We start from the raw sequence: 24,758 nt of genomic DNA, 5'->3' as shown, positions 1-24,758 counted from the left end.
CCATCCCGTTGCCCCCCCATAGCCCCCCATCCCGTTCCCCCCATCACAGACCCCCCCACACTCAATCCCTTCTCCTCTTTATTGGAGCTGATGATGGAGAAGGGAGAAGGGAGGGGGGGGGAACACGGGGGTGGGGGGGGCACAGACACCCCCCCCCAGGTGATGGGGGGGAGCTGGGGGAGGGGGGGAGCACCCCCATGGCCCCCCCCCCGGGGGTCCCGACCGAACCATTCACAGTATATACAAAAATAAAAGCTCTGTCCCCCCCCCGTGCCCCCCCCTCCATTAAAGGCCACGTCACGGGGGGGGCCCGACCCCCTCCCCAAACCCCCCCCCCATTTATTGGGTGGGAGGCACATCCCCTACACCCCCCCAACGTCCCCCCAGCACCATTGTGCCCCCCCCAGCTGTGCCCCCCCCAAATGAAGGGGGACCCCAGCCCCAATGCTACAGTACAGTGTTCAGAAGGGGGGGCCCCCCCACCCCCAGACCTCCCCACCCCCCCCTTTAGGATATGGGGGGGGGCACCTTGTTATTGCTTCATCTCTAGTGGGGATTTAGGGGGGTGGGGGGCACAGACACCCCCACTATGGCCTGGACCCAATGGGGGGGTCCTGGGGGGGGGCACAAGACCCCCAGTAAAGATTCCCCCCCCAGGATCAATGGGGACACACGGACACACACATTGGGGGTCCCTTTGCAAAGGGGGGGGGTGAACACCCCCACCCGGCCTCATGCCCCCCATAGCCCCCAAATCCCCCCCCCCCCAATCAATGGCTTTGGGGTGAGGGCCCCCCCGGGGGGGGGGTGTGTGTGTTTTATGGGGGGGTGTTTTATGGGGGGGGGGGGTCCCTGTTTTTTGTCTTTTCAACTTTTGTAAAAAATAGAATAAAAATTCCGCCCCCCCCCCCCCCCAAAACAAAAATTAAATTAAAATAATTAAATAAAAATAAAGCAAATTCTGCTCGGGGGGGGGCAGGTTCCCCCCCCCCCCACCCCCAATGATGTACAATGGAGGGGGGGGGTATCACCACTCACCCCCCCCTCCACCGGCTTGGTCCGGTCCATCCTCCTCCTCGGGGGGTCTCCCCGGGGGCCGCTCGGGGGGGGGTGACATAGGGGGGATGGGGGGGGCCGGAGGGGGCTTCTCCATCATGGTGGGGGGGGTAAAGGGCCGGGTCGTGCCCCCCCTCCTCATCCTCATCCAGCGTGAGGTCGAAGCGGAAGCGGGGCTGGGCCGGGGGGGGCCCCGGGGGGGTGGCGGCGGGGGGGGACGGGCTGTGGGGGACGCGGCTGTGGTACCAGTCCCGGTTCTCCTCCAGCGTCTCCAGGATGTCCTGAGCGTCCGGATGCACCAGGTCAGCCCAGGTCTCCCACAGCGGGTGAACGATGTAGTCGATGAAGCCCACCTAAAGGGGGGGGGGAAGGGGGGGCGTCGTGTCCGTAAGGATTGTTGTGTCCATAAGGATCACCGTACCCAACCCACGAGGGTCATAGTGTCCTTAAGGATCAGCACATCCAACCCATAAAGGTCATCATATCCGTAAGGGTCATCATGTCCATAAAGGTCATCGTGTCCTTAAGGATCAGCACATCCAACCCATAAAGGTCATCATATCCGTAAGGGTCATCATGTCCATAAAGGTCATCGTGTCCATAAGGATCATCATGTCTATAAGGGTCATTGTGTCCATAAGGATCATAGTACCCAACCAGTGAGGGTCACCATGTCCATAAGGGTCATTGTGTCCATAGGGATCATCGTATCCAACCCCTAGAGGTCATCATGTCCATAAGGGTCATTGTGTCCATAGGGATCATCGTATCCAACCCCTAGAGGTCATCATGTCCATAAGGGTCATCGTGTCCATAAGGATCATCATACCCAACCCAGAAGAGTCATCGTGTCCGTAAGGATCATCGTGTCCATAAGGGTCATTGTGTCCATAGGGATCATCATACCCAACCCATAAGGGTCATCATGTCCATAAGTGTCATCGTGTCCATAAGGATCATGGTACCCAACCCATGAGGGTCATCGTGTCCATAAGCATCATTGTATCCATAAGGATCATCGTACCCATAAGGATCATGGTACCCAACCCATGAGGGTCCCCGTGTCCATGAAGGGTCCCCGTACCTGCGACTTCTCCACCGAGGCCGTGTGCTTGTCGCACATGGGGCTGATCTCCATCCCGCGCTCCCGTTCCCGGTCTCCCTGTCGGAAGAACTCCTCCATGATGCGCTCCGTCCATTGCCGGTAGAGCTCCAGCGGCTTCGTTGGGTTGCTCAGGTCCGCGCAATGCACCATGTTCCTCAGGACCTACCGTGAGCCCATCACCATCAGCTTGGGCACCCCCAAACCCCCCAATGGCCACCCATGGACCCCCCCAAAGACCTGGATCCGGTCCGTGTAGTTGTCCAGCAGCAGCACCCCGGAGCTCGTCACCTTCTTGGTCTCCACCATTGTCTTGAGGTCGGCCAAGAGGCTCATGTGCTTGGACATGTCCGTGGCCAGGACCTGCAGGGGGGACATCAGTGGGGGCTTGGGGGGGGGGCTGAGATGGTTTAGGGGAGGTTGGGGGGGGTTTGGGGTGGTTCAGGGGGGTTTGGGGTGGTTTAGGGGTGTTATGGGTGGGTTTGGGGCAGTTTTGGGGTGGGTTTGGGGTGGCTTGGGGTGTTTTGGGTGGTTTGGGGTGTTTTGGGGTGGTTTGGGGGTGGATGGGGGCAATTTGGGGTGTTTTGGTGCAGGTTTGGGGTGTTCTGGGGTGTTTTGGGGAAGGTTTGGGGTGTTTTGGGGTGTTTTGGGGCGGTTTCGGGGTGTATTGGGGTGGGTTTGGGGTGTTTTGGGGTGTTTTGGGCCGTTTTTGGGGTGTTTTTGGGGTGTTTTGGGGTGTTTTGGGGGTTTTTGGGGGTGGTTTGGGGTGGTTTGGGCTGGTTTTGGGGTGGTTTGAGGTATTTTGGGGTGGGTTTGGGGTGGTTTGGGGTGTTTTGGGGTGGGTTTGGGGTGGTTTTGGGGTGTTTTGGGCAGTTTTGGGGCAGTTTTGGGGCAGGTTTGGAGTGGTTTGGGGTGTTCTGGGGCGGGTTTGGGGTGTTTTGGGGCAGTTTTGGGGTCTTTTGGGTGGGTTTGGGGTGTTTTGGGCAGTTTTGGTGTGTTCTGGGGTGTTTTGGGGCGGTTTTGGGGCAGGTTTGGGGTGTTTTGGGGTCATTTGGGGCAGTTTTGGGGTGTTCTAGAGTGTTTTGGGGCAGTTTTTGGGGCAGTTTTGGGGTGTTTTGGGTGGGTTTGGGGTGTTTTGGGCAGTTTTGGGGTGTTCTGGGGTGTTTTGGGGCGGTTTTGGGGGCAGTTTTGGGGTGTTTTGGGGTGCTTTGGGGTGTTGTGGGGCTGGTACCATGTCGATGACCATCTTGCGCAGGGTCTGGCGCTGGCGCCGGCTCAGGCTCTGGAAGATGTCGCAGTTTTCCTCCTGGAGCAGTTTGAAGCCGACGGCCAAGTGGTGGTTCTCCAGCACCGACTCGTCGTTGTACAGCAGCGCCAGCTCCGAGTCTGGGGACACGCGTGTGCTGGGACACGGGTGTGTGCCGGGACACATGTGTGCCATGGCACACGTATGTGACAGGACACGCGTGTGCCGCACTCACTGGTGTTGATGAGGAACTGGTTGGACACGCCGGGGTGGTCGACGTCGTGGATGGCGGCGGCGAAGAGCGCGGCCAAGATCTCCAGGTCGGTGAACACGGCCTGTGGCAGCGGCACCGTCAGCACCCGCCCCCCGCACAGCCCAAAACGGAGACCCCCCTGCCAGGGACCCCCCAACATCTGGGAACTGTGGCCTTTAGCGACCTCAACATCTGGGGACCCAACATCTGGGGACTGTGGCCTTTGGGGACCCCAACATCTGGGGACCCAACATCTGGGGACCGTGGCCTTTGGGGACCCCAACATCTGGGGACCCAACATCTGGGGACCACGGCCTTTGGGGACCCCAAAACCTGGGAACCCAACCTCTGGGGACCATGGCCTTTGGGGACCCCAACATCTGGGGGCCCCAACATCTGGGGACCGTGGCCTTTGGGAACCCCAACATCTGGGGACCCATCATCTGGGGACTGTGGCCTTTGGGGACCCCAACATCTGGGAACCCAACATCTGGGGACTGTGGCCTGTGGGAACCCCAACATCTGGGGACCCAACATCTGGGGACTGTGGCCTTTGGGGACCCCAACCTCTGGCCCACCCTCGCTATGGAAGGCCCCGCCCCTCTCCCCAAGTCCCGCCCCTCTCCCCCTCCCGAGGCCCCGCCCCCCCCCGTGCGTGCTGACGTCGAGCGCGGGCGTGGCGAGCAGGACGTGCGTGGACTGCACGACGTCGGCGGCGTGCAGGCTGTTGTGGTAGGCCACGTGGGGGCGGTAGTGCGCCTCCAGCGTCGCGCCGAACGTCAGCAGCGTCTGCGGCGCGATGCGGAACGTGCGCAGCAGCTCCCGCTCCTGGGGGCAGCGGGGGCAGCGGGGTCAGCGGGGGGCAACGGGGGGCAATGGGGGGCAATGGGTGTCGATGGGTGTCAGTGGATGTCAATGAGTGTCAATGGTGTCAACGGGTGTCAATGGGTGTCGATGGGTGTCAATGGGTGGCAATGAGTGACAATGGGGAGCAACGGGGGGCAATGGGTGTCGGTGGGTGTCGATGGTGTCAGTGGGTGTCGATGGGTGTCGATGGATGTCAGTGGGCATCAATGCGTGTCAATGGTGTCAACAGGTGTCAAGGGTGTCGATGGGTGACAATGGATGTCAGTGGGTGTCAATGGGTGTCAATGGGTGTCGATGGGTGTCAGTGGATGTCAATGAGTGTCAATGGTGCCAATGGGTGTCAATGAGTGTCGATGGGTGTCAGTGGGTGTCAATGGGTGACAACGGGGGGCAATGGATGGCAATGAGTGTCAGTGGTGTAAATGAGTGTCAATGGTGTCAATGGGTATCAATGGGTTTTGATGGGTGTCAATGGGTGTCAGTGATGTCAATGGTGTCAATGGGTGTCGATGGGTGTCAATGGGTGTCGATGGGTGTCATTGGGTGACAATGGTGTCAGTGGGTGTCAATGGGTGTCAGTGGGTGTCGATGGGTGTCCATGGGTGTCAGTGGGTGACAATGGGCATCAATGGTGCCAATGGGTGTCATTGAGTGTCGATTGGTGTCATTGAGTGTCAATGGGTGTCAGTGGGTGTCAATGGGTGACAATGGGTGTCTGGATGTCAATGGTTGTCAATGAGTGTCAGTGGGTGACAATGGGTGTCTGGGCTGTCTGGAGGGGTCAGTGGGTGTCAGTGGGGGTCTGGGGGTGTCAATGGGTGTTAATGGGGGTCTGGGGGGGTCAATGGGTGTCAGTGGGTGTCAGTGGGTATCAATGGGTGTCAATGGCATCAATGGTGTCAATGGGTGTCTGGGCTGTCTGGGGGGGGTCAGTGGGTGTCAATGAGGGTCTGGGGGTGTCAATGGGTGTTAATGGGGGTCTGGGGGGGTCAATGGGTGTCAGTGGGTGTCGATGGTGTCAATGGGTGTCAGTGGGTGACAATGGGTGTCTGGGGTGTCTGGGGGGGATCAGTGGGTGTCGGTGGGGTCTGGGAGGGTCAATGGGTGTCAGTGGGTATCAATGGGTGTCAATGGTGTCAATGGGTGTCAATGGGAATCAATGGTGTCAGTGGCATCAATGGGTGTCAGTGGTGTCAATGGGTGTCAGTGGGTGTCAATGGGTGCTCGGGGGGGGGAGGTGTCATTGGGGGGGTCCATACCTGGAACACGCTGAACATGATGCAGCTCAGCGAGTGGTTGTTGGAGAACTCGGCCACGCGGAAGATGTTCAGCCCCCACTTGTTGATGCTCTCGAGCTCCTGGGGGGGGGGGGGGGAAGGATGGGGGGGGGGCACACCATGGACACCCCCCCCCCTTTGCTCCCCATCTCGCCCTCCCCGGACCTTGCCCAGCAGCTCCTCACGGTCGGTGCTGACACCAAAGCGGGGGACCCCGCACCCCCCCGCGCCGCTGGGGGGGGGCAGCTGCTTTCCCCCCCCCCCTCGGAGCTGCCCCAAGGAGGGGGGCGGCCGCCGCTTCTTCTCCCGCTCTTTAGGGCCGGGGGCCGGGATCTCCACCTCGTGCTGCTTGTCTGGGGGGGGACACACACACAACATGAGATGGGGACCCCCCACCCCATGATAGAGGGAGGGATGGGGGGGTCCGGGGGGGTCTCACCGAGGAAGGTGCTGGAGATGTACTCGGAGACCTGGTTGCCGGAGCGGCTCATCTCGGAGAGGTGGGTCAGCTCCCGGTTCAGCATCCTCTTGAACTGGGGGGGGGGGGCACGCATCAGGGGGGTCCCATTGCCCCGGGACCCCCCCATTGGGATGGGGATGGGAAGGGATGGGGATGGGATGGGGACAAGGTCATGGATGGGGATGAAGAGGGATAGGATGGGGATGAGGATGGGAGAGGGATGGGGCTGGGGGTGGGATGGGAAGGGATGTGGCTGGGATGGAAATGGGATGGGATGAGGATGGGGATGATGTGGGATGGGATGGGGATGAGGGTGGGATGGGAAGGGATGGGGATGGGATGGAGATGGGATGGGACGGGGATGGGGATGGGATGGAGATGGGATGGGACGGGGATGGGGATGATGTGGGATGGGATGGAGATGGGATGGGGATGGGGATGGGGATGATGTGGGATGGGGGGGGATGAGGGTGGGATGGGGATGATGTGGGATGGGATGGGGACAAGGTCATGGATGGAGACATGGCTGGGGATGAAGATGGCCAGGATGGGGATGAGGGCAGGAGAGAGATGGGGGACAAGGATGGGAAGGGGATGGGGATGGATGGGAAGGGGATGGGGATGGGTGGGAAGGGGATGGGGATAGGTGAGAAGGGGATGGGGATGGGTGGGAAGGGGATGGGGATGGGTGGGAAGGGGCCAGGGATGAGGACAAGGATGTGGAGGGACAGGGCTGACAATGACGATGGGGACACGGGGCCAGCACAGCTTCACCCTGCCCGGCCCCACGGCCCTGGGCGGGGACACCAGCACCACTGGGGGGACACTGGGAGCTGCCACCCCCCCCCCAGGCTGTCCCCCAGCCCCTTGGACCCCCCCCAGCGGGAGCACCCACGGGTGCCCCCCCCAGGGGTGCTGCGGCAGCCGGGCCCCCCCAAGACCCCCCCCAACCCGCGCTGCCCCCCCCCGCGGTGACTCATCCCCCAGCGGCTGCAGGGGGGGCGCGGGGCCTTCACCCCCCCCAGACCCCATTGCCCCCCCCCCACTGTCCCAACACTTGGGGGGGGTGGGGGGGGAGGAAAGAGCATCACCGCATCCCTCCCTCATCAGCCAATCAGGACCCTCCACCCCATCTCCATGGCAACCGCACTCTCCATAGCAACTGCCCCATCCCTGTCCCTGGGGGGGGGTGGGGGGGGGTGTTTAACCCCTCCCTGTGTCACGCGAGGGGGGGGTCGTCCAGTCCCCCCCCCACCCCCCCATGGGGACCACTGGTGCCTCGGTGCCTGCCATGAGTTTGCCGGGTCCCTACGTGATGCTGCAGCCCCCCCCAAGCCTCAAACGGGGGGGGGGGGGGGGGAGGCAGCCTGCCCCCCCCCCAAACACAGCCCCCTCCCCACCCCAACAGGTCCATAATAAGTGCCCAAATACCCCCCCCCAGCTGCACCAATGGGGGGGGGGGCACACTGCGAGCATTGACTCGGGGGTCCCACCATGACATTGGGGGGGGGAGGAAGGTCAAACGTGCCCCCCCACCTCCTCCCGTGCCCCCCCGCCCCCCCTTACCTGGTCCCACCAACCCACGAGCCAGGGCTTGGCGCAGGTCTCGCAGAAGAAATCCACCAAGGGCATGGTCCGGCCGGGGGGGGGTCGGCCGGGGGGGGCTGGACCCCCCCCGCCGCCCCGAAGGAACCGGGGGACCCCGCTTATGAGCCCCCCCCCCCCGAGCACCCCCTTTCAGCTTATGGGGGGGCCCTTGGCATGGTGGGACCCGGGGGGGGGAGCAGGGCCCCCCACCCCCCCCCGCTCTGCGCCCGCCCGGGGGGGCCCTCACATCGCCCCCTCCCCTTTGCACCTCTAGAGGGTGAACCCCCCCCCCCCAGGGGTGTTGCAGCACCCCCCAAAGGGGTGGGGGGGGGGTCAGCGAGAACCCATCATGGGGGGGTGAGAAGGATGAAGGGGGGGGGAGAAGATGAGGAGGGATGGGAATGGACGGGGGGGGTGCGGGAGGATGCGGAGGACCGAGGGGGGGGTATCGCGGGGGGGGCCCGGGGCGGGCCGAGGGGTCCCGTCGGGGCTGCGGAGGCCGCGGACGCCGGGCGGGGGGGGCCACACGCCTGCGCGGGGCCTCGCTCCGCCCCCCGGCCCTGCCCACGGCCCCCCCCCCCCCCCCCGGCCAGGGCCACGGCCCCGCCGCCGCGCCCCGGGGGGGGGGGGAGCACCGCGGGGACCCCCCCGCTGCAATGGGGGGACACCCCCCCCCCCCCCCCCCGCGGTACCCGGCACCAGCGGCACAAGCGGCAGCGCCGATGGGGCAGCGCATCTCCGCGCGCCGGTCCCCAGCCAGGTTCCCATCCTGTCCCCGTCCCCATCCCGGTGTCACAGCCGGGTCCGTCCCATCCCTGTGTAGCTCTGGGGTCCCATCCTGGTCCCCATCCCCATTCCCGTGCCACATCAGGGTCCATCCTGGTCCCCATCCCCATTCCCGTGCCACATCAGGGTCCGTCCCATCCCGGTGTAGCTCTGGGGTCCCATCCTGGTCCCCATCCCCATTCCCGTGCCACATCAGGGTCCATCCCATCCCGGTGTAGCTCTGGAGTCCCATCCTGGTCCCCATCCCCATGTCACATCAAGCTCCATCCTGGTCCCCATCCCCATCCATGTGTCACAGCCGGGACCATCCCATCCCTGTGTCACGCTGGGGTCCCATCCTGGTCCCCATTCCCATGTCACATCAGGCTCCATCCTGGTCCCCATCCCCATCCATGTGTCACAGCCGGGACCATCCCATCCCTGTGTCACGCTGGGGTCCCATCCTGGTCCCCATTCCCATGTCACATCAGGGTCCATCCTGGTTCCTGTCCCATCCATGTGTTACAGCCAGGTCCATCCTGTCCCCATCCCCACTCCCATGTCACATCAGGCTCCATCCTGGTCCCTTTCCCCATCCCAGTGTCTCAGCCAGCTCCGTCCCATCCTGCTGTCACAGTGGGATCTCATCCTGCTCTCGGTCCCCATTCCCATCAGGGTCCATTCTGGTCCCCGTCCCCATCTCAGTGCCACATCAGGGTCCATCCCATCTCCATGTCACACTGGGGTCCCATCCTGGTCCCCATCACCATGTCACATCAGGCTCCATCCTGGTCCCCATCCCCATTCCCACATTACATTAGGGTCCATCCTGGTCCCCGTCCCCATCCATGTGTCACAGCCGGGACCATCCCATCCTTGTGTCACGCTGGGGTCCCATCCTGGTCCCCATCCCCATTCCCGTGTCACACCAGGGTCCATCCTGGTCCCTGTCCCCATCCAGGGGTCACAGCCGGGTCCATCACATCCCCATCCCCATTCCCATGTCACATCAGGGTCCATCCCATCCCGGTGTAGCTCTGGGGTCCCATCCTGGTCCCCGTTCCCGTGTCACATCAGGCTCCATCCTGGTCCCCATCCCCATTCCCGTGTCACATCAGGGTCCATCCTGGTCCCTGTCCCCATCCATGTGCCACAGCTGGGACCATCCCATCCCTGCGCCACGCTGCGGTCCCATCCTGGTCCCCATCCCCATTCCCATGTCACAGCCGGGTCCATCCTGCTCCATGTCCCCATCCACGTGTCGCAGCTGGGTCCATCCCGGCCCCATCCCTGTCGCCATCCCCATTGCCAGCCCTCAGCGGGGTCCCACCCTGTCCCCTCTCCCCATGCCCCCTGGCCCATCCGCACCCCCGTGCCCGGTCGCTCCCGGTCGCATCCCGGTGTTCCCGGTGCCCACCTTGTTGGAGGCCATCTCGCTGACGGCGCGGTGGGTCTGGAGGTTCTCCAGCTGCTCCAGGCACCAATCCAGCTCCTCCAGCGTCTCCCGGGCCAGCTGCTGGGACGTCTCCTCTGCGTGGGGGGGCAGCGCCGGGGATGGGGGGGCCCCCAAGGGACCCCCCCCCCATGGGGACGGGGGGACTCCCGAGGGAACCCCGTGGGGATAGGGATGGAGGGGGGTGTCCCAGGGATAGGGATGGGGGGACCCCCCCCAAGGGACACCCCCCCCATGGGGATGGGGGAGGCAAAAGGGACCCCCTCGGGGATGGAAGGAGGTGTCCCAGGGATGGGGATGGGGGGACCCCAAGGGACCCTCAATAGGGATGGGGGGACCCCCGAAGGAACCCCATGGGTCAGGGATGGGGGGAGTGTCCCAAGGATGGGGATGGGGTGACCCCTCAAGGGAATGGGGTCCATGGGGATGTGGCTTTGGGGGGGGGACACCCCCCTAACCCCCTTCATGTGCCCCTGACCCCCCCTTACCTGAGAGCATGGCCGGGCAGGGGGGGGGGCTGGGAGCCAACGGGCGACCGCCTGCATGGGGGGGGGGGGGGGTTAGAGCTGGCCGGGACCCCCCACATGGGGTCAAGGTCAAGGTCAAGGTCATGGTCACTCACTTGCTGCCCGGGGGGGGGGACACATTGGTCAGGATGGAGAAGTTGCTGCGGACACTGCGGAGACTGGCCAGGACCTGGGGGGGGGACATGGGGGGATCAGGGGAACATGGGGGGGTCGGGTGCACAAGAGGGGGCAGGGACACAAAGGGGGGGGCAGGGGCACATGGGGGGGCAGGGGGAAAAGGGGGGGGTCAGGGGCACAAGGATGGGTCAGGGGGGCAAGGGGAGGGCAGGGGGACAAGGCAGGGGTCAGGGACACATTGGGGGGGGTCAGGTGGACGTGGGGGGGGGATCCTCGGGCCCCCCCATCCCTACCTGTGCAAAGGGGGTGACGATCAGGTCCTCGGCATGACTGGAAGAGACCATTGGGGGGGGGGCGTAAACCGGGGTGCCATAGGGTCCCCCCCATCTCTCCCACCCATGGCAGCACGGGGGAGCCCAGGGGGGTATCGGGGTGTCCCCCATGGGTTGGGGGGTCCGGGGGGGTCCCGGAGGGGGGGGGGGTCCGGGTGTACTCACGCCTCGCTGGCGATGGAGGAGTTGCGGGACATGCTCTTGGGGGACGCGTCGTAGTCGCTGTCGGAGCGGTAGAGGAAGGACTCGCGGCGCTGCCCCGGGCCCCCCCCGGGCAGCAGCACCAGGCCCGGGCTGGGCTGAGGCTCCGAGGGGGGCCCATTCTCCGCCTCGAAGCTGCGGGGGGGGACACACGAAGGGTCGGTGATGGGGTAGGGGGGCCCCAGGACGCAGCATCCCCGGTGCTGGGGGACTGGTGGCGCCACCCGGTGGCGCGCTGCGGTAGTGGCAGCGGGGTAGGGGGGCACTAGGACCCAGCATTCCCCATGCTGAGGCTGGTGGCGCCACCCAGTGGCGTGCCCCGGTACTGCCAGTGGCTGCATCAGTGTCACCGGGAGCACCGGTGTCACCGCACACGTCAGTCCTACAGGTCCCCAGACCCATAGGGGACCCCCAGCCCTGTGAGGTCCCTGGTGCTATGAGGGTCCCTATGGGGCTCCCTGACCCTATAGGGGACTCCAAGCCCTATGGGGTCCCTGGTCCTATGTGGGTCCCTATGGGGGTCCCCGGTCCTGTAGGGGACCCCCAGCCCTATGGGGAGCCCTGTCCCCATTGGGTGCCGGTGCGGGGGGGGGGCCTGACGGGGCTGCGCAGGCAGCGGGAGGGGGGGCTGTGACTCACAGCAGCCAAATTTAGCACCCAGCTCTGGGCTGGAAAAGGCGTTTTTGGGTGATCTGATGGGGAACATTCCCGACTGCGGGAATCACAGCACCGGGAGATAGGAGCAGGGGTTGGGATCTGCGGGGACCCCCCTGTTCCCGCTGTCCCAGAGTCCCTTATGGGGTGTGTTCATCCTTAGAGGCCTCCTGTCCTGCCCAACCCTGGGTTGAGATGTGGCCAGGGGGATCCAGCAGCCTCATCCCATGGGACGGGATGGGAATGGGGACACGCTGTGCCATAGCAGGCCGTACAGTGCCATACCACACCATTCCGTGCCATACTGGGCCATACAAGGCCATATGGTGCCATACTGTGCCGTCTGGGGCGTCCCTGCTATTCCCGGGGATTTCCTCCCTCCCAACGGGATCGGGATCAGCTCCGGGAGCGGAGACCAACGTGAATCACTTGTAATGGCCGCAGGTGACTCATCCCACTTGGAAAAGATTCCGGCACATCCTAAGCAGGGCGCCGGGATGGCGTCGGCTCCGTTCTGCTCCTCAGGAGGAGGAGGATGGTTTATTGATTCATTCAATAGAGGGATCCGGTTCAGGAGGGATTCCTTAGGGAAAAGGCTGCAGGAAGCTGGGAAAGGCCTCTTGAAGCCGGCTGGATCCTGCCTCTGCTCTGGTGATCCCCAGCTCGGGATCTGACCTTCCTTTGCCTTAATGGCACCGATTGCTCCAGGAAGGGGGAAACCCACAAGCGGGAGGCTCCAACTGGATGCTCCCGGTTGAACAGAGCGGGATGGGGACACCGGGATGAATGGGGGGGGATCGATGTGATGAATGGGGAGGGTCCAGCATCCTGATGTGATGAATGGGGGGGGTCCAGCATCCTGATGTGATGAATGGGGGGGGTCCAGCGTCCTGATGTGATGAATGGGGGGGGTCCAACATCCTGATGTAGGGGGGGGTCCAGCATCCTGATGCGATGAGTGTGGGGGGTCCAGCATCCTGATGCCCCCTCTCCGGCATCATCCTGGCACCGGGAGCAAGGCAGCCACCAGCCCATTGCCCTTCCCATCCGCTGCCTCCAGGAGGGGCTGGAATCCCTCGGGAAGGGAGGATGAGGAGGAGGAAGGACCCAAGTCCCGACCATCTGCTGAGCCTCCTGCGCATCGCTGAGCTCCCCATTAATGAAGCCGGAGGTGCCGCGGCCCCCCCCGGCTCTGCCGGAAGGACACGGAGCTCAGTACATGCCGCCCCCCCCCAGATCCCTTCCTGGGAATGGGAACAGGGAACAGGCAGATCCCGGCAGCCCCCGACCCCGCCATGGCGACGGGGAACCCCCCCTCAGCACCCAATGGTCCCGCTGTGGCTGTGCCGGGATCCCATCACCGGGACCGGGACCCGATGGGGACCCCGAACAGGGTCCCAATGGATGTGACACCCCCCTCCTTGTGTCACTGCTGCCCCACGGGATGATGCTGGGGGGGGGGGTCACACATCTGGTACTGGGATCGGGATAGGGATGATGCTGGGGGGGTCCTGACTCCAGTACCGGGATCGGGATGATGCTGGGGGGGTCCTGACTCCGGTATCGGGATGATGCTGGGGGGGTCCTGCCTCCGGTACCGGGATCGGGATGATGCTGGGGGGGTCCTGACTCCGGTACCGGGATCGGGATGATGCTGGGGGGGTCCTGCCTCCGGTACCGGGATCGGGATGATGCTGGGGGGGACTGACTCCGGTATCGGGATGATGCTGGGGGGGTCCTGCCTCCGGTACCGGGATCGGGATGATGCTGGGGGGGGTTCTGCCTCCGGTACCGGGATCGGGGATGATGCTCGGGGGGTCCTGCCTCCGGTACCGGGATCGGGATGATGCTGGGGGGGGTCCTGCCTCCGGTACCGGGATCGGGATGATGCTGGGGGGGGTCCTGCCTCCACTACCGGGATAACACTGGGGCGCTCCCGTCTCCAGTGCTGATACCAGGATGGTGCTGGGGGGGGGTCCCGCTACCGGAATGGTGCCGGTGCAGAGGGTCCCCCCTCTGGTCCCGGTCCCGGGATGGCACCGGGGGCTCGGGGGGTCCCCGCCGCTGTCACCTACCGCCTGCCGGTGCTGGGGGCCCCGTGGAGGGACGATGGCCACGACATGCGGGATTTCCGCAGCCCGGGCCGGTCCCCGGTGTCGACCGCGTCCGCCCGCTCCATGGGCCGGGGCCGGTGCCGGTCGGCGTCGGAGAAGCCCCGGTGTCGGATGCGGATCGGGGTGCGGGGCTGGCGCCAGAGGTGCTGGGGGGGCTTCAGGGTGCTGGACCCCTCCCGGGGCACCGGCAGCGACAGGGAGAGGCTTTTCCGGGAGCCCGGCACCGGCTCCATCATCCGCGGTACCGGGGGGACCCCGCGATGCGCCCGGAGCCGGTGCCGGTCCCTATCGGTGCGCGGCGGCGGCTCTTCCCGGCCCCGGGTTCCGCATGGCCCCGTGCAACCGGTTGGGACGACCCCGGGGGAGGCGCTTATCGCCGCCGGTGCCGCCGCTGCCGCCGCTGCCGCCGGTGCCGCCGGTGCCGCCTCTGCGCGCCCGGCGCCTCCCCCCGCGCCTCCCCCCGCACCCCCCCGCAGGTACGAGGCGGAGCGGACCCCCCCCCCTTATACCCTCCCTTCACATAACCACCCCCATAAGGAATCCCACCCCCTCCGGGGACCCCCCCCATGGGGTATCCCCCCCCCACGCAGGGACACACCCCCGCAAGCAAGGGGGGATCCCCCACCCCGGTGCTGCAGGGACCCCCTCAGCGTGGCAATGGGGGTCTCCGGGGAGCCCCCTCCCTACCTAAGGGACACTGGGGGGGTCCCCAAAGCTGCCCGGAGGCCCCCAAGCCCCCCTGGGCTGCAGCCTCCTTTCCCCCTATCCCCAGCCATAGCACAAAGAGGGGGGGTCCGATGTGACACCCCCCCCAATTCCCACTGCCGGTGGCTCCCGGGAGCCCATTGGTGTCAATGGGGGCGGGCTGACACCTTCACCCTGCAGAGATTAAGGTGTTCCTCATTAATGTCAACATCCCCCCCCAAGAGACCCCAATATCCCACCCCCACCTAAGGAAATCCATTGGGAATGGGGGGGGGGGATGCGGGAAAGGGGCATCCGGGCGGGAACACACCCTGGAATATTCGGCAGATGATTCATTGCAGCGCGGGAGGTTGGTGGCACGACGCCGGCTGCCGGCACCGCCGCCTGCGTGTGTGTCCCCCCCCCCGGTCACCGCGGTGCCACCGACCAGGGGCTCAATGCACCAGGGGCTCAGAGGCTTGGGTTGGGGGTGCTCTTCCCGACCCCCACGCCCCCCCCCAGCCAATAGCAGGGGCATGGTGGGGACATGGTGGTGGGCAGTGGAGCTGGGCAGTGCCATGGTGGTGATGGGGGGCAGCGCTGGCAGCACCTGTGTGGGCACCATCCTCGTCCCCATCCTCATCCCCATCCCTATCCCCATCCCCATCGCCATCCCTATCCTTACTCCTATGCCTATCCCTATCGCCATCCCTATCCGTATCCCAGGCCATGTCCTGGGCCCAGGGAACATCCCTTCCCTGGACACTGCCCCTGTTCCCATCCCAGGCACTGTCCCTGTCCTGATCCCAGGCAACATTCCCATTGCGGACACTGTTCCCACCCTGGGCCATATCTACCTCCCAGTCACTGCCCCATCCCGAACACTGTCCCCATCCATGGCACTATCCCTGTCTTATTGAATATCCCCTTCCTGGACACCAGCCTCATCCCAAGAACCAGCCCTATCCTGGTCCTCATCCCCACAGCATCACCCCCAAGCTGCGCCCCCCCCCCCAGGGAGGGAGAGGGGGGTCCCCGGCACCACGGTCCCTACCTGTGGGGCTCGGGGTGGGTAACGGTGACACGCGGCAGGAGCAGGGGGAGGGTGGTGGGACGCGGGAGCCCGGCGGGGTCCGGTGAGCGCGGCCGCTCCGGGGGCTTCCAGGGGGGGGGCAGCTGGAGGCTGGCGGAGAGGCGCCGGTGCCCGCGGCACAGCTCGGCACCGGGCATCGCCGGCGATGGCAGCGAGCACCCGCAGCGCTGCGGCTCCGGCGGCTCCGGAGCGGGCTGTGGGGAAGGGATGGGGCAGGTCAGATGGCCCGGCCCGGCCCGGCCCGGCCCGGCGCATGGAACCACATGGTGGGTGAGCCTCACACCCCACGGCGCGGCACGGCACCACACCGGAGCCTCACGGCACATGGCACGGCAGAGACGGGCACGGTACGGCCCCGCGCGGTGCAGCTCCGCACCCGAGCGGGAGCCCCTGGGGGTGCCGGGGTGCAGAGGGGGACCCCGTCCTGCGCCGATGCCGCCGGTGCCGCCGGTGCCGCCTCACCTGCTCCTCGGGCCCGGCCACGTCGCTCCGGCTGCTCCTCATGGGCGCGCCCGGTGCCGGGGCTCAGGACATGGCGGGGCCGCGGCAGGTCCCGGGGGGCTGCGGCGCCTGCAGGGGGGAGCCGAGGGTGAAGCGGGGGGACCCCGGCGCCCCCCGGCTCCAGGCGGGAGGGCCGCCGCTCCCCCCGGCACAGGTTGCCAAGGAAACCCCGGCGCCGCATCCCGACATCCCGGCGCGGCGCCGGCCGCGGCACCGGCCCCGTTCCCCGCGGCCCCGGCATCGCCCCGGCCCCGGCCCCGGCCCCGCTCCCGGCGTGGGGCAGCCGCGGGGGGCGGGATCCGGCCCCCCATTCCCGGTCCCGGTCCCGTTCCCATTCCCATTCCCATTCCCGGTCCCGTTCCCATTCACGCTCCCATTTCTGTTCCTGTTCCCATTCCCATTCCCGGTCCCGGTCCCGTTCCCATTCCTATTCCCATTCCCGTTCCCGGTCCCGGGCCCATTCCCGGTCCCGTTCCCATTCCCGGTCCCGTTCCCGTTCCCGTTCCCGTTCCCGGGCCCGGGCCCGGGCCCATTCCCGTACCTGGCCGGCTCCCGGTGCCGCGGCGCTCCCCGGCATCCGCCCGCCTCTGCGCACGGCCGGGGCGGGGGGTGGCCCCGGGAGCGGCCCCGGTGCCGCCGGCAGCGCCCGGTGACAGCGGCGGCGCCGGCGGAAACGCGGCGGGGGCGGCTCCTCCCCCCCGGCCCCACGCGTGGCCGCGGTCACCGGTGGGGGGGGTCCCGGTGTCCCCACGGCCTCGTCCCCTCCTGTCCCGCGGCCACCACAGCCCACGGGCCCCAGGTCCCCGTGTCCCCAAGTGCCGTGTCCCCGTGTCCCCCCATATCCCCCATCTCCCGTATGTTGCCGTGTCCCCCATGTCTCCTCATGTTGCCATGTCCCCCATGTCCCCCCATGTCCCCCCACGTCCCCCATGTCTCCTCATGTTGCCATGTCCCCACGTCCCAATGTTCCCCATGTCCCCATATCCCCCATGTCCCCCCATGCCTCTCATATCCCCCATGTCCCCTCATATCTCCATGTGTCCCCATATCCCCCATGTCCCCCCTGTCCCCCCTGTCCCCCCATGTCCCTCATATCCCCATATCCCCCATGTCCCCTCATATCTCCATGTGTCCCCATATCCCTCCTGTTCCCCCTGTCCCCACATATCCCCATATCCCCCATGTCCCCCCATGTCCCCCCATGTCCCCCATATCCCCCCTCTCCCCTGTCCCCACATATCCCCCATGTCCCCCCATGTCCCTCATATCCCCCCTCTCCCCCTGTCCCCACATATCCCCCATGTCCCTCATATCCCCCATGTCCCCATGTCCCCTCATATCTCCATGTGTCCCCATATCCCCCCTGTCCCCACACATCCCCACATCCCCCATGTCCCCCCATGTCCCCCCATGTCCCTCATATCCCCCCTGTCCCCACATATCCCCATATCCCCCATGTCCCCATGTCCCCTCATATCTCCATGTGTCCCCATGTCCCCCCACGTCCCCCCCTTTTCCAGCGCTCGTGTCTCTTTAAATCCGCCGCCATCTTTCTGCCGGGCGCGGCGGTTGCTCCTGTTGCGCATGCGCGCGGGTCCCGCCGTGCCGGGCGCAGCCGGAAGGCCGCGGCGGCGGCGGCCGGAAGCGGGGCGGGCGCTGGAGGCTTCCAGAAGCGGCCGGTGGCGGCGGCGGGGCCCGGGGCGGCCGCGCCATGGTGGACTATAGCGTGTGGGACCACATCGAGGTCTCGGACGATGAGGACGAGACTCACCCCAACATCGACACCGCCAGTCTCTTCCGATGGCGGCATCAGGTGAACCAGGCCCCGGCTTCCCCCCCCCCCTCTCCAAAACCCCGGCTCCGGGAGGACCCGTTCCCATGGCAACCGGCGCCGGGACACCCCCATAGCAACCCCCGTGGGGGGGGGGGGGGGAGAGAGAGAGCGCGCGCTATCCCCTGTTGTCATGGCGACCGGCGCCGGGATGCCCCCCCCCCCCAATAGTAACCCTTATGGGGGGGGCGGAAAAAATCCCCCTGTTCCCATGGCAACCCCCATGGAGGGGGGGGGCAGAAATCCCCCTGCTCCCATAGTAATCCTTATTGGGGGGGGGGAATCCCCCTGTTCCCATAGTAACCCTTATGGGCGGGGGGGGGAATCCCCCTGTTCCCATAGTAACCCTTATGGGCGGGGGGGGAATCCCCCTGTTCCCATAGTAACCCTTATGGGGGGGAAATCCCCCTGTTCCCATAGTAACCCTTATGGGCGGGGGGGGAATCCCCCTGTTCCCATAGTAACCCTTATTGGGGGGGAGGAATCCCCCTGTTCCCATGGCAACCCTTATGGGGGGGGGGGGGAAATCCCCCTGTTCCCATGGCAACGCTTATGGGGGGGGGAATCCCCTTGTTCCCATAGTAACCTTTAGAGGAGAGGGAAATCCCCTGTTCCCATGGCAACCGATGCCGGGATGCCCCCCCATAGTAACCCCTATGGGGCGGGGTGGGTGGGGGGAAATCCCCTTGTTGTCATGGCAATTGGCACCAGGACCCTACATGGGAAGAGAGTTCCCATGGGGGGGGTATTGCTATAGCAACACCCCCCATCCGCTGTTCCCCTGTTTCCATGGTAACTGTTCCCCCCACCCGCCTGGTTCTTGGTCCTTTCCTCCCATCCTCACCATGTCCAGGGCTGGAGGGACCCATTGAGATAAACGGGGGGGGCTCCAATTCCTGGGAGCTGGATCCATGGGGACCGGGAATGCCGCAGTATTGGCAGGGAGAAGGGATGATGCTGCTGCTTCCATCCCCATTCCACCACAGCCGGGGGGAGTTCTCCTCTAATCTGGGGTCTTCTGGTTTCCCCTCACCCTATTCCATAAGGATAATGGATCCGGGGGGGCGGGATATTAACCCCCTTTTCCCTCCTGTCTCCTTCAGGCTCGGGTGGAGAGGATGGAGCAATTCCAGAAGGAAAAAGAGGAGCTGGATAAAGGCTGCCGGGAATGCAAACGGAAACTCGCCGAGTGCCAGAAGAAGATGAAGGAGCTGGAAGTGTCGGCTCCGGAAAGCGGGAAGGGGGAGCTGGAAAAGCTCCAGGCCGAGGCCCAGCAGCTCAGGAAGGAAGAGAAAAGTTGGGAGAAGAAACTGGAGGAGCTGAAGAAGAAGGAGAAGAACCTGCCTTGGAATGTGGACACGCTCAGCAAGGATGGCTTCAGCAAGGTTGGGATTGGGGACCCCCCCCTCTGGGATACCTCCCTCCCATCCGTGGGCTGCTCCCTCACATCCTTCCCTTTCCCAGAGCGTCTTCAATGTCAAACCAGAGGAGAAGGAGGAAACGGAGGAGCAGAAGGAGAAGAAACACAAAACCTTTGTGGAGAGACACGAGAAGCAGATCAAACACTTTGGTGAGTGCTGGGGGGGGGGCAACACCCCCATTTTGGGGGGTTCCCAGTGCTTGTGACACCCCCCAAGTCAAAAATGACCCATTGGATGTCTTGAAATGGGTGATGGGGGGGGGGGTGTTGCTGCAGTTTGGGGGGGTTGTGTCCTCGCGTGTCCCCCCGAGGAGGTGCTGTTGTGCCGGGGGGGTCACTGGGGGCTCCCCTGTCTGCAGGGATGCTGCGGCGTTGGGATGACAGCCAGAAGTACCTCTCGGATAACCCTCACTTGGTGTGCGAGGAGACGGCCAACTACCTGGTGATCTGGTGCATCGACCTGGAGGTGGAGGAGGTGAGGAGGGAAGCCTTTGCGGCGGGATTGGCTCTTCCTGCTTGGAATTGGGCGATGCTTTAAGTTGGGAAAGGTGCTGAAGGTCCTGGAGGCCCATCGGTAACTCGGAGCAAAGCCCTCACGAGGGGGATTCCAGCACTTCCCAAGTTCCAGAGCTCCGCAGCCCTTTGGATGAGGGAATTAGCCTGGATATGCAGCCTCATCCCTGCCCAGAGCCACCGCCTCTCCCTCTTCTCCAGCCCCTTCCCCGGCATTGCTGCTGCTCTCTGGAAGCACAATCCCAATGGGATTCCCCTTGGAGCTGGGGCAGGAGCTCCCCCAGCCCCTGTCCTGGCGTTACTGCTGCTCTCTGGAGGCACGATCCCAATGGGATTCCCCTTGGAGCTGGGGCAGGAGCTCCCCCAGCCCCTGTCCTGGTGTTATTGCTGCTCTCTGGAGGCATGATCCCAATGGGATTCCCCTTGGAGCTCCTCCCCTTTGGCATCAGGGATTTCTCCTGGAGATCCAGCCAGGATGAACCCACCTTCAGAAGGTCTCCCTGGAGCCGCCTCCTCTCCGGGCTCAGCCCCAGAGGGCTCCAGCTGGATGCAGAATTCCCAAATCAGGGAATAATTGGGGTTGCAAAAGCCCTTTTTGCAGAACCTGGGGGGGGGTTTGGAGTCTCCTTACTCCCCTTCTCCTTTCCCCCCCCCCCAGAAACATGCCCTGATGGAGCAGGTCGCCCACCAGACCATCGTCATGCAGTTCATCCTCGAGCTGGCCAAGAGCCTCAAGGTGGACCCCAGGGCCTGTTTCAGGCAGTTCTTCACCAAAATCAAGGTGAGAACCAGGTTGGACCCCCCCTTTCCCCCCCCCAGAACCATCTGTTCCCCCCCATCTCCCCTTGAACCCCCCCACTTGGCAGATGGTGGCTGTTGCAGCAATATCTCTATGGGGTGAAGGACCCCAAATGGGGATGTGGAAGGTGATGGTGCCCCCCCCCCGCCGTGTCCCCCCCCCAGACAGCTGACCAGCAGTACATGGAGGGCTTCAATGACGAGCTGGAGGCCTTCAAGGAGCGGGTGCGCGGCCGGGCCAAGGTTCGCATTGAGAAGGCCATGAAGGAGTATGAAGAGGAGGAGAGGCAGAAGCGCCTGGGTCCTGGGGGGCTCGACCCCGTCGAGGTCTATGAGTCCCTCCCACCCGTGAGTGTCCCCTCCGGGAACCAGCCAGCCTGGAAACGAGCTTTAGTTCCATCCAGGCCAACCATTCCCAGCGCTTCCAAGGCCACCACTAAGCCATGGCACTACATGGGTTGGGAATGCTTCCAGGGATGGTGACTCCAGCACTGCCCTGGGCAGCCCGTTCCAATCCTGCCCACCCTTTAGGGGGATAAACTCATCCCAATCTCCATCTAAACTTCCCCTGCTGCAACCTGAGGCCATTTCCTCTTGTTTCTCAGGGATAAAGCAGGAAAACTGGGATGTGGTGGGATTCAGTGGGGGGGTCTCATGTGCTTTGCCCTCCCAGGAGCTGCAGAAATGCTTCGATGTCAAAGATGTGCAGATGCTACAAGATGCCATCAGCAAAATGGATCCAACTGTGAGTGTTTCCCTTGCTCCCCATCCCGGGATGCTCCCGGCCCTTCCGGGAAGCGGGGAAGCAGGAAGAGGGGCCCCCCCCGAGCGTGTTCCCTGTCCCCGTGCAGGAAGCCAAGCACCACATGCAGCGCTGCATCGACTCGGGCCTCTGGGTCCCCAACGCCAAGAGCGGGGAAGGAGCCGGGAAAAGCGGCGCCGACGGCTCCGAAGAGAAAGCGAAGAAGGAAAACGGGGGCGAGGAGGAAGGAAACGCGTGAGCTGGGGGGGGGGGGGGGGAAGCGCCCCCCCCGAGGGAGAACGCGGATGCGAAAGAGGAAAAGCGGAGGGGAAGGAGCCACAAAGAGGAGGGAAGGGGCCCCCCCGGCCCTCGCCTGCGCTTCACATAGAGACTTTGGGGGGAACAGTTGGGGGGGGAGGGTTTGGGGCCTTCCCCCCCCCAAAAGGGGGTGGTTTGGGGGCGGGGGAGGGTGGTTGTGGTGAATAAAGAGATTGGAGAAGCTGAATGTGGAGCAGTGGAGGGGGGGGAGGGATCCAGCTGTGACCGGTGGCTCCAGCTCTGCCCCCTGGGTTTGGGTCCAGTTCTGCCCCGGTTTCGATCCAGCTGTGGCCCTTGCTCCAGCTGTGGGTTCCCCCATTTAGATCCAGCTGTGGCCCTTGCTCTAGCTGCGGGTTCCCCCATTTAGATCCAGCTGTGGCCCTTGCTGCAGCTGTGGGCTCCCCTGTTTGGATCCAGCGGTTGGGTCCCTGTTTGGATCCAGCTGTGGGTCCCCTCTTTAGGGCGGCCTAAATAGGGGGGGCCCTACATTAATGGAGGGTATATTGCAGGGGGTACCCCAAAGGGAGGGACACCTGTATCAATAGGGGGTTATTTCAGGGGGCGTACCCCAAAAGGGGGGGGTCTGACATCAATAAGGGGGTATTTGCAGGTTACCCCTTTTGGGGGGGGTTGTTACCCTAAAGGGGGGGCTTATGGGGGTCTCTAACACCGTGTCCCCCAGCTCTGGCTCTGCCTCAGGGTTGGGGCTCCCTGGACGCCCCCGGGGGTGGCCCCCGAAGCTGAGGAGCTGCTGAGCACTGTGGAGGAGGTGGGACCCCCCCCGGGAAGGGGGCAAAGGTCCCGGGTCACCCCCCTGGGGAGGGGGTGCGTTGCTCTGATGTCTTATGGGATGCCCTGATGTCACGGTGGAGGGGATGGGCTGTAGTGACATCACACGGGGACACTGTGACGTCATAATGGAGGGGATGCGTCACCCTGATGTCACCCGGGCACCCCATAATGTCACCCTGATGGGTGGGGGGGGGGGTGAGGGGGGGGGGTGGGGGGGTGAGGGGGGGGGGTGGGGGGTGTCACCCGCTTGTCTTTGCTTTGGGGTTGAATTCCTGTTGTCAATAAAGCAGCGGTTCGGCCGGGCCCGGGGGGGGGGAATGGAGCTGGGGGGGGGCTGATAACGCTTATCAGGAGCCCCCAGGGACCGGCCAGGCCCTGCGGGAGCAGATGGCACCGTGGCACTGTGTCACCGTGGCACTGCATCAGTGTCACTGCATCCCTGTGTCACCGCATCGCCGTGTCACCGCATCCCTGTGTCACCCGTCCGTGTCCCCGGTGCCAAAACGGGGTGTGAAGGCGCTGGGGCCGGTGGCGCCTTCAGCGGCAAGCCACGCCCCCTCTGCGGCAAGCCACGCCCTCTCCAGCAGCATACCTCGTTCACTGAGGCAAAGCCACGCCCCCTCCAGAGACAAGCCACGCCCCAATAGAGCAAACCACGCCCCCTTCAGCGGCAAGTCACGCCCCCTCTGCGGCAAAGCCACACCCTCTCCAGCAGCCCATCTTGTTCACTGCGGCAAAGCCACGCCCCCTCCAAGACAAACCACGCCCCATGGAGCAAACCACGCCCCCTTCTGCGGCAAGGCACGCCCCAACACTACCCACTTCCCATTGCTGCAAAGCCAAGCCCCCATGGAGGCAAACCACGCCCCTTTCTCCACCAAGCCACACCCCCCCCCGTGTCGCCATGGTGCCGCGGTGGGTCTGTGACAGCGCCCCCCACCACGGGCAGTGGGTCCCGCACCCTCGGGCAAGCAGCACCCATGGGATGAGCTCCCGCACGGGGCGCACCGCTGGGGAGCAGCCTGCCGGCATGAGGCTGGCCCGGATGGGCTTCTGGGGTGGGATGAAGCACATCTGCACGGTCCCCAGCGTCACCGCTGAAGGTGCGGTGAGCACCAAGAGCTGCAGCCGCCTCCTCCATGTGGGGACTTTGGAGGGTTGGGATCCATCCGAGTGTGACCCAATTCCTGCTTTCCCTTTGCTTTTCCAGAGCAAAGAGCTGTGTGGGACGCGGTGGCCGCCTCCATCCAACGGCAGCTCTTGCTGCGCAAGGTGACAAGGGGTGACACCTAAATCCTCCTCATTTGTCCTAAGCAGTCCCCACGGTCATGGAGCATGGGCTGCAGTTGCTTTCCCCCATTCCAGAAAGCAGGAAAACCAGCCCAAAAGTTCCCCTTGAGGGATAAAGAGGGTGGAAGGGTGGTGTCACCGTCAGTAGGGATGATCCACGGAGACCATCGAGCTCCAGAACTCCTCTATTAGACGGGAAAGCAGAAGGAAGAGGTCCCAGCATCTCCCTCCCAAAGCCATTCCCACCGCCCTGTCTCACTCTGAACACTGGGAGGTGGCAGGGTCCCGGTCCGAGGTCCCATCCCTGGACGGAGCCACCTCCAGCTCTTCCCTCGGAGTGTTCCTCACCCTTTGGCCCTTCCCTTCTGCTCCAGGGGGTCCGAATTCCAACCCTCGGCTCCTTCGATGTGGTCTCCACACAGACCCAGCTTGCGGACAGGACCGTGACCATCAGGAGGCCCGTGTTTCGCGTGGCCTGGAACCTGGGGTTAGTCCACAACCTCATGGACAACAAGGACCTTCGTGGTGAGATGATGGATCCAACCCTTGGTTGGGGTGAAACCGGGTGGTGTGTCCCTTCTCCAACAGCAAACTGCCCCTTTCTGAGGAGCAGGAGCTCAAATGGGACCTTTCTGGATGGCTCCGTCTCGGGAGATGCCTTTGGATGAGCCATGGGGGGAGAAGCTTCATCCCTGGGTGGTTTTCCAGGTGACAAGGAGCTGAAGCCTCTCAACTACTCCAAGGTGGCCACGGACGCTCGTGTGT

General features: G+C 64.6%; 2 protein-coding genes and 1 long non-coding RNA gene across 10 annotated transcripts; 2 read left to right on the top strand and 1 right to left on the bottom strand.

The window, feature by feature from the left end:
• Positions 1-60: 60 nt before the first annotated feature.
• Positions 61-16,915, bottom strand: PDE4A (phosphodiesterase 4A). 7 transcript variants are annotated; one of them, XM_030475224.1, is made up of 19 exons: positions 16,831-16,915; positions 16,251-16,358; positions 15,750-15,982; positions 15,027-15,100; positions 13,973-14,890; positions 11,208-11,378; positions 11,004-11,040; positions 10,689-10,762; positions 10,568-10,605; positions 10,031-10,143; positions 6,241-6,334; positions 5,967-6,154; positions 5,784-5,882; positions 4,321-4,485; positions 3,640-3,739; positions 3,390-3,544; positions 2,399-2,521; positions 2,141-2,323; positions 61-1,409 (listed from the first exon to the last, which is right to left on the bottom strand). In XM_030475224.1, the coding sequence occupies exons 5-19, from the start codon at positions 14,245-14,247 to the stop codon at positions 1,035-1,037; spliced, it is 2,190 nt and encodes a 729-aa protein (XP_030331084.1). In that variant the 5' UTR covers positions 14,248-14,890; positions 15,027-15,100; positions 15,750-15,982; positions 16,251-16,358; positions 16,831-16,915; the 3' UTR covers positions 61-1,034. The 7 variants fall into 7 exon arrangements, with proteins under 7 accessions (XP_030331084.1, XP_030331078.1, XP_030331079.1 ...); XM_030475218.1 differs by lacking the exons at positions 15,027-15,100; positions 16,831-16,915 and having other exon boundaries at positions 10,031-10,126; positions 10,555-10,605; positions 12,327-14,890; positions 16,251-16,433; XM_030475219.1 differs by lacking the exons at positions 15,027-15,100; positions 15,750-15,982; positions 16,251-16,358; positions 16,831-16,915 and adding an exon at positions 12,327-13,089 and having other exon boundaries at positions 10,031-10,126; positions 10,555-10,605; positions 13,973-14,049.
• A 1-nt stretch (position 16,916) lies between these two features.
• Positions 16,917-22,092, top strand: CDC37 (cell division cycle 37, HSP90 cochaperone). 2 transcript variants are annotated; one of them, XM_030475236.1, is made up of 9 exons: positions 16,917-16,926; positions 17,989-18,102; positions 19,224-19,505; positions 19,585-19,690; positions 19,900-20,015; positions 20,712-20,834; positions 21,017-21,199; positions 21,525-21,596; positions 21,703-22,092. In XM_030475236.1, exons 2-9 carry the CDS (start codon positions 18,001-18,003, stop codon positions 21,850-21,852), a joined length of 1,134 nt encoding a protein of 377 aa, XP_030331096.1. In that variant the 5' UTR covers positions 16,917-16,926; positions 17,989-18,000; the 3' UTR covers positions 21,853-22,092. The 2 variants fall into 2 exon arrangements, with proteins under 2 accessions (XP_030331096.1, XP_032775622.1); XM_032919731.1 differs by lacking the exon at positions 16,917-16,926 and having other exon boundaries at positions 17,848-18,102.
• Positions 22,093-22,944: 852 nt separating this feature from the next.
• LOC115603424 lies at positions 22,945-24,689 on the top strand. Its single transcript, XR_003989867.1, has 3 exons — positions 22,945-23,178; positions 24,018-24,019; positions 24,678-24,689. It is a non-coding gene; the product is annotated as an uncharacterized LOC115603424 (long non-coding RNA).
• The last annotated feature ends 69 nt before the right edge of the window (positions 24,690-24,758 follow it).

This window comes from Strigops habroptila, unplaced genomic scaffold (assembly GCF_004027225.2).
Source record: "Strigops habroptila isolate Jane unplaced genomic scaffold, bStrHab1.2.pri NW_022045634.1_ctg1, whole genome shotgun sequence".
Lineage (NCBI taxonomy): Eukaryota > Metazoa > Chordata > Aves > Psittaciformes > Psittacidae > Strigops > Strigops habroptila.
The sequence above is the reverse complement of the archived record's forward strand: the minus strand, read 5'-3'. Positions and strand labels throughout refer to the sequence as shown.

Excerpts from the sequence above, each read along its gene's own strand:
- PDE4A (XM_030475224.1), bottom strand. The coding sequence starts at position 14,247 with ATGATGGAGCCGGTGCCGGGCTCCCGGAAAAGCCTCTCCCTGTCGCTG. Across the intron at positions 4,486-5,783 it reads TCATGTTCAGCGTGTTCCAG|GAGCGGGAGCTGCTGCGCAC; the intron begins GTATGGACCCCC and ends CGCTGCCCCCAG. Across the intron at positions 2,324-2,398 it reads ACTACACGGACCGGATCCAG|GTCCTGAGGAACATGGTGCA; the intron begins GTCTTTGGGGGG and ends GGCTCACGGTAG.
- CDC37 (XM_030475236.1), top strand. The coding sequence starts at position 18,001 with ATGGTGGACTATAGCGTGTGGGACCACATCGAGGTCTCGGACGATGAG. Across the intron at positions 19,691-19,899 it reads GAAGCAGATCAAACACTTTG|GGATGCTGCGGCGTTGGGAT; the intron begins GTGAGTGCTGGG and ends CCCTGTCTGCAG. Across the intron at positions 20,835-21,016 it reads AGTTCTTCACCAAAATCAAG|ACAGCTGACCAGCAGTACAT; the intron begins GTGAGAACCAGG and ends TCCCCCCCCCAG.